Source organism: Camelina sativa, chromosome 7 (assembly GCF_000633955.1).
Source record: "Camelina sativa cultivar DH55 chromosome 7, Cs, whole genome shotgun sequence".
NCBI classification, from domain to species: domain Eukaryota; kingdom Viridiplantae; phylum Streptophyta; class Magnoliopsida; order Brassicales; family Brassicaceae; genus Camelina; species Camelina sativa.
Genome location: NC_025691.1, coordinates 23,584,935 through 23,593,131, shown reverse-complemented (window position 1 = coordinate 23,593,131; position 8,197 = coordinate 23,584,935). Strand labels below are relative to the sequence as shown.

General features: G+C 31.8%; 1 protein-coding gene across 1 annotated transcript in view; it reads right to left on the bottom strand.

Moving 5' to 3' along the window:
• Nucleotides 6,349-8,197, bottom strand: part of LOC104704886 (pentatricopeptide repeat-containing protein At2g03380, mitochondrial-like) — a 2,825-nt gene continuing 976 nt past the window's right edge. Inside the window, exons 2-5 of the mRNA XM_019227131.1 lie at nucleotides 8,173-8,193; nucleotides 7,629-7,944; nucleotides 7,144-7,306; nucleotides 6,349-7,059 (exon numbers count right to left, since the gene is read on the bottom strand). Of these exons, the coding sequence (XP_019082676.1) occupies nucleotides 6,594-7,059; nucleotides 7,144-7,306; nucleotides 7,629-7,944; nucleotides 8,173-8,193 (966 nt within the window). The 3' untranslated portion in view covers nucleotides 6,349-6,593. The remainder of the gene's footprint in view (nucleotides 7,060-7,143; nucleotides 7,307-7,628; nucleotides 7,945-8,172; nucleotides 8,194-8,197) is intronic.

The window sequence follows — 8,197 nt, the reverse complement described above, 5'->3', positions numbered from 1 at the left end:
AAAAAAAGTAATACAAAAATCAGTAAAAAAAGTATAAGGAAATGGATTATTAAAAAAAGGAAGTATTGTTTTGATTAAATATAGGAAGTATACAAAAGAAGAAATATAGAAAAAGTTTGATAAGGAAATTTTGGTTTTTTCTGTATTAAGGGTATAACTGAGTTTTTCTGTATTCTAAAACCTATTCTACCAAACTCCAAAAAAAAAAGCATAGTGGGACAAATTGAAGCAAAAATATCCTTTTAAATCAATTTTCCCAAAAGAAAAACAAATAGTCTAATCTCCTTTCAAATAACATTTTCTAGTACTCATTACTTGTTGTCTAGTCGTCCATCCATCAATTAAATGATGAATTTATGCTTTGAGTACTATTTCTATTTTTAAAAATTATTTTTCTACGTTTTAAAACTTCTCTTTAAAAAATAGAAAGATCAACCAACCATTTCTAATTATTTTTTCTATTTTTTTTTTCTATAATAGAGACAATTTTGCTCCAACACACTTTTATTCTCATTGTTATTTTTTCTTCTATATATAGAGGAATTTTATTTTATCCTCTATAAATAGAGTAAAATATAACAATCTCTATTTTAGATGTTAGAATAGAAGTGAATTTAAGCAAATTTACCTCTAAAATAGATTGGTATATTTTTCTCTATTTATAGAAGAAAAAAATACATATGGATTGGAGATGCTCTAAAAATGTAAATTGTTATCCTTTAACTTTTCAAATGACAATATATCAAAACATTTGGAAGATTATATTGAAGTTATTTATTTATTTTTTCTGTTAAAGCATTCATCGATCACGCTTATTCAAAAGATGAAAAATAATAGCATATTGAATATACTAAAAAGGATTAAAAACAAAAACAAATTTATCAACATCTCTAGCTAAACAATATTTCAAAGCATTTTTAATGTTTAAATAGAAATATCCAAAACTAAAAGGTATTTATTTGATTTGTGCTCCAGTAGTCCAGTTCTAGACATTCGAGTTTCCAATTGAACTTCTAGATTATTTTTCTGCATCGTTCAAAATATGTTTTCCTATCGTCTGTTTCCCCATAGAGGTCGTTTCCCTGGCTTCAACGATTCACTTTTTACCCTATATATGCATATCATTTGATTTATGACGAAATAAATGTACGTTAAGTTAGATTGTGCCTTGTAAATTTTGGTAGTTGGAGTATCAAATCCTACAGCCACACAACATATAGAAAATCAATATTTAATTAGTTCACACTTGGGAGCTTGTGTTAACATCATAAACTTTATTCAAATAATTCATATCCACGGAAATATATAGCTAATATAAAGAGCAATATTCTTTTTTTTTCTTTTTTTTTTTTTTTTTTTTTTTNACATTATCACATTTGGGGAAAAAAAACACAACCACAACAATTCAAACAAACAATTGCATGCATCGATTGAGAGAGAGGGAGAGAGAGAGAGAAATCGATTGGGTTCAATCAAAATTTTGGGGAAAATNGCAATATTCTTTTAACAAACGAGATAGCTACCACTTACCAGTGGTAATACATAATCCCTGTGCCCACCCCAGTTCTTTAGAAATTTTACAGAACACGTACGTCGCGTCGGATAATTGTCTAATTAGGAGTATTATCACGCCTAAATAATTAGGGATGCTTTTGTGGCAAGATTAAGAGTCATTAGTTAAGAGTTAAGACCTAGACAAGTATAATTAACAACTTACAAGAGCGGACTCATGATTGGACGAACATGTTGATGAAACTTTTTAGTAGCAGATTCAATATGGAATCAAGTTAATGTGTGATCATGGCATGAGATGTGTTGTGCACACGTGGGAGGTCTAGATTAAATGTGCGATCAATGAAATGAAAACGATGGTTTATGCCCGTAATTTTAATCACCCAACTCTACTTTAATTATTACATTATCACCCTCCCATCAATTTGTATGTCGGTTGTTCTCACATAATAGCTCGAGCCTTCGATAAAATATATATATATATAAAAAAAAGAGTACGAGAGTCTACAAACACATTTATATAACATGCACATTTTTGATACAATATTGCAGGTATTCCACGTTGTTTTGATTGCTACTATTTCAAAAGTTGTTGGTTGATTAACAAAACAGGTATGAGATAAATTAAAGTTGTAATTAATACGACGAAAAATGAGAACAAAACCTTAGTTATCAAGTTACATTATATTTATTTATAATGTAAAACAGGTCTGGCTTTTTTTTTCTTTTGTTTTACATTATATTTATTTATAATTGAACTAGTAAATGCTATTTTAACTATACATGGACCACTTTTTTCTAAGGTGCAATTTAAATTTAAATTTTAACACTGAAAAAAACGTGTGTATGATTGATCCAATCTATACTATATTAGCGAATGCAAAGTCATAATGGTGCATGTTGATAAACATATACTCCCACCCTTTCAAAATATATGATGTTTTAGTTAAAACACGCATATTAAGGAATAATTACTTTTACAAAGTTTAACCAATCAGAAATAAGACTGCATAATATAAAATATAAAATTAATCTAAAAATTGCATTGAAAGTTGTAACATCTTATATTATAAAACAAAAATACTTCTCTAAACATCCTATATTATGAAAGGAAGGGAGTATTTTTATAACCGTCACATTCAAACATCAGTTACAATAAACAATAAGATGTTTAAATTGATTCAAAACATTTGCATAGTCATTTTTGTAAGTGATGTTCATAACTCATTAACATAATTATGATTCATGTAATAAGCATACAATTAGCAAAATAATTCTCAAGTATGAAATACAAAATCATCAGAAAAAAAAACAAAAAAAACTTTGCACGGACATGCAGATCAATTCCTAAGAAAATAAAAGAGATACAAAATGATCTCTTTGTTATATAATTAGTAAGGGGATTTTCAAAAATACTTATTTTTCTATGTAACTTTTTAAAAATACTTTTTCATGTTATATATTTTCAAAAAAAAAAAAAACTATGTATAAAATAACTAAATTCTAAGCCCTAAACTCCAAATACTAAATCATAACCCTTCAAAACTAAATCTTAAACGTAAAATAGAAAACCCAAACCTAAAATAAAAATTCTAAAAATTAATTTAACATATTGTAATTATGAAAATTAATTTAACATATTGTAATTGTGTAAAAGAGGGTAAAGGTAAAGATGTTCAAAAGAAAATATTTTTGAAAAAAGTATCCCAACAAAGATAATTCTGACAAATTCTCGATTAATTATCATTAATAACAAAGCTGGTTATTAATTGCTGCCTTCCTTATACTGGCTGGCTGTTTTATTTCACTAGCCTCTTTCATTGTCGAGTGTCGACTAGTTGGTACCCACATGATATAAACAATTTACAGTAACAGACATATTTAAATTTATGTATCTCATTTTTGCGATCATCACCGATTTCATCCATCTTCAAAACCCAGTATGGTAATCACCAACATCGATCAAGGTTCGGAAATGTATTGTTTCTACACTTGTACTTATACTTGGATAAAGTTTAGTTGCGTCGTCTAGATTAGACGCCGGCATATACGAACGTACGGTCTTACGCAAGCAGCGAACGAAGGCGTACGTAGTCAACGCATATCCAAGGAATTGTGTTAATTTAACCTTTTTCTTTCATTTGGACAAAATTTGATTGTTGACAAAAAGATTATAAAAAAAAAGAGTTTGATTGATAATGACATATTTTTAGATGATTAATTACTAATTAGTAATTTATGGTCTGCAAAATATAAAGTAGTGAGAGAGAGAGAGAGTACGTAAGAGTGAAGAGAGTCGTGCATACGTGCGGCCAAATGATCATTAAACATTCGCCTACGGCCAATTTTTTTTGAAAAATTATTGAGGTTCATTATGTACTTTTATCTATTATAGTAACTAGAGGCTCATTGTTTATAAAGAAACAAGACATTTTTAGTCTTGGATAATAATATTGTTTATATGGTCTTTTAAACTAAAAACTGAATAAACCTAAAATTAAACATAGAGATTACAATTTATGATAACTAATATATTCACATTCAAAGATAAATATAGTATAGTTTTACCCAAAAAAACAAAATATATATAGTAATGCCATCACTTTTATGCCAAAAAGAGGTACAAGTTATTTTTTGGACTTGATCTTTTGTTACTATTTTCATTTTTTAATGTAGATGTTAATTATTATTTTACAAATTTTTGTTTTATATGGATTGTATTTTTTTTTTAAACATGGCCTCGGGCTTCAGATATAGGCACGGCTCTGAGTGAACAGAAAATTAAATAGTGATTTGACATGAAGATTTGATACCCATAACAACATGTCTAACAAAAAAAATTGATACCCGGCCGGCCATAACTCGCTGCCTACGAAACTTTATATAAAAAATGTTTGGACTAATATATATATTTTCATATGAATTACAAAGCCTATAAAGGACCACACATAACTGATTGGGGATTTAACACACAACTAATTTATGTTAAAGTTGAGTCCAATTAAATACATATATTATATAATATTATTTACAGCCAAAATAACATCAAAATATGAATTCTGAAACAAGTCGTTGTGTAAGTTATTTGAAGATATGGTAAACTCAAATGACGCATAAAGTATGTGGTACGTGGTAACGTGAAATTTTGTATTCTATGTTTTTCTATGTGGGTTATTCAAGAAATTACAATTATAGTATATTTTTTTACGTTGGGCCATTCTAAAAGGTACTATATTTAATTTTTAGTAAGTCAAGTTTGTTAACTTCACAATCTTTTACTTATAAAACAAAACTTGGGCTCAAGTCTCCAATCATGATATTGGAGATGGTATAAAAGAAAAAAGAGATCATGGATGCGTTTATTTAATAATCTCAGTTAGGCTTTACACAAAAACGTGACCTTTTGACCTTTTGACCTTTTATCGAATCAATAGACTAAAAGTTCACCTAATGTACATGTACGAAAAAAGAAAAGAGAGATAAATGAAGAATAGAAAAGGTAAGCGAACTTATTTTGTGGCTGAGGTCGTTGAGAACAAGTCAATTTTAGTAGCCCCACATTGATTATATGTAGAAGAAGGCTTCAAATATAATTGCAAAGTGATATATTTGGGTCTGGTAAGTTATTGATACATTAAATGGATAACTGGCCCATTAACGCAATAAAATTGGACCCAACAATTTATTCAATATCACAATCACAATCACCATCAGAGATTCAGAGGTCAATCACAATCACATGATAAAATTATTTTAAAACTCATACAATACTAATGGACCATATTTTGTAATTTAGTGGGTTGTACTAGTATTAAAATACTATGTCATAACCCAGATCCACATCTGCATTTTATATGTTACTGATTAAAAAAAATTACTACCAAATCCATGTAAAATTAAAACAATAGAAACAATTTACAGTGTGATGATATATAAGTGGAGAATAAAAAAACAAAGTTAAAGAAGGTAGTGATCCCTAATATTAAAAGGGTGAGTTAAGTTTCGGATATTTTGAATAAAATTTGGCCCGTCAAATAAATGAATGAGGCCCAAGAAGTCCCGGTCGGCTAAATGTATGGCAAGTTATGAATCTACGTGGCACGTGGGAGAATATAATTCCTTACTGAAACTTTTTTTTTGGGTCTATGGAATGTTGTGGACGTTTTTTTTCTTGGTATGTACTGGACTTGTGGTTGTAAATTTGCGTTAACATCAACATCTATTAGCATGTACATAATACGGAATAAAAGTAAACAACTCAGCGGGGGTGCCCAAAGGGTTCGTTCCATTTGAAAACCACTCGTTATCATGCTATCACTGTTTATGCACCAATAAAATCTAAAAAAACTTATTTGGAGTTTGATGTGGGCTCTCCACATACGTGGTGCTGTTGGGCTCGGTTTCTCCTTACCGGACAGGAAAGAAAATGGTCCCTGCTGCCTGCTGGCCTATCGTGCTGTCCATGGTAGCTGGCTCCGATCAGTGCTGGCGACGTTGAGATCATTTTCTCCTAGGCCAAGTAAACAGTAGATTGAAGCCTTGAAGGAACAGCTTCTCGACGACCAGAACCGTGCAGCACGACGAACAGTTCCTTGAGACCAGAGACTACTAAAACATGATTTAAGTTTTATAAAATCGAACAATTTACAATTGTTAATCAAAGTTATTAATAGCTTATTATTTATACTTTTGTTTGAAATCTACAAATAGTATTACAATTTTGAGAAAGAAATTATAAAAATAACTGAGTAAAAAATATATTAGAAACAAAGAAAGAGATCATGGTCATATTAATAAAGATGATTTGCCATAATTTAGAAGTAGGTAAAGTTGGTGTTACTAGCTCAAATCATATTTGTATGTCTTTATGAACTGTAAAGGAAACAAACCATGCTAGTCGAAACTTAAAGAGACCCGAATAGCTTATACAAAATTTCAAATATATGAAACTTAGAAAATTAGCAATATAGAGACACTTTTTAACTGTAGAGTTCTGCAAACAATGAAGTAACAATATTATGCGCCTGTGCAGTGTGCACACATTTTATGGGTCTGTCTGTATGCGTGAGCTTTTAATCTATCTAACATTTAGTAAAAGTCTCTTGCAAGAAGTTGTAGAGCTCTTGAGCAACAAGAGAAGGATACTCTTCTTGAGGCAAGAGTGCACCTTCAACCTCCACGAATTTGCTAACTCCTTTGGCTCCTCTTAATGCTTCCATTTCAGCTTTAGATCTCTTTGGAGCTCCTTTCGTTGACATCACCATAATCGGAAATTTTCCTTCCAAATCAGCAAAGAGTTGAAGAAATTCCTCCCGGGATGAAACAGGGTCGAGTAAACCTGTCAAGAAAGCTGCAGGGACGTAGCGTGATCCCTTCTGCTTTGTTAACTCGTATCTGCTTTGGATTATGGCATCGGTCACGTTGGTCTGGTCTGCATAAACATGAGATTTGTACTGAGACTCGATAGACTTCTCGTTGCTCACCAACATGTTGTACATCATCCAACCAACTCCAGGTGCTCTTAGAGTTCCTCTTAGCATACCGTACCTGTTGATACAAAAAGCCGGGCCATCAAGAGAGGAAAGCTTTTATCTTCTTTTTCTATTTTTTTATGAAAAGATGTAAACGGACCTGGTTACCATGGAAGAATCACGACCAAAGACAATAGGCAGGGGTCCAGCCCACGTAGGTGCGACAGCAGCAATGGCTGATGGTTTAAGTAGCCCACGTTGGGTAGCACGGAGTGCTAGTGTTGCTGCATGCCCTCCTCCGATGATTACCAGATCATCATTACCTGTTTCGGTTTAACATGGACTATGTCAAGATATTGCTTGTACTCTTTAGTTCTTTGGGAAAGCGAATAATGCGGATCAAAGAAAACCCGATTCAGGCATATAAGCATTCAGACCCACAAAGAAGACTTAATTTCAGAATGAGCTAAGATTAAGGGACTCTAAACACGGTAAGGGCTCATGTACAACAACTAAGAATCAGTTTTCATATCGAACTACTGTATGCAGAACCGGAACTACAGCCATGGAGAGTATTTGTAGCTTTTCACTGTTGTCACCATAATAATGTCAACACAAGCAGAAGAAGAGACGGTTCACACTAACCTGACTGGCTCATTGGGCTCTCAGGTGAGTTCATGAAGTCGACCACAAACTTCTCCATGACATCTGTGTCGTATTCCATCTTTGGTCTACCAGAATAGCCAAGACCAGGCCAATCTACAATAGTTGCTCGCCAGTTGACTTCCCCATCACGCTGCACAATGTCTTTAGCCACAGATCTCCACTCCTCAACGGTGCTAACATCTGATATTGTTGGTATCATAAGGATATTCTTAGCTGATTCACTTTTCTCCCTCTCATGCTCTTCATAATATATACCGATCGAGTTTCCCTTGAACTTCCACTGCCAATTGCTTGTCTAAAACAGAACAGAATCATCCCATAAAACTTCTAAAGTAAGAAAAGCAATCTAAATTATAGAGCTAATAGTAATTATATGAATCAAAATCCATTTTTTAACAAAGAAATCTCGATAAATCTGAATATGACTAATACAATTTTGCCTAGTTCCTTCTCCAAGTCCCCACCATAAATTGAACAATAAAGAGCAAGACGATCACACATAACGAAATACTAGTAAACTCACCTTAGTTTGGACTGAAGATTTGTCA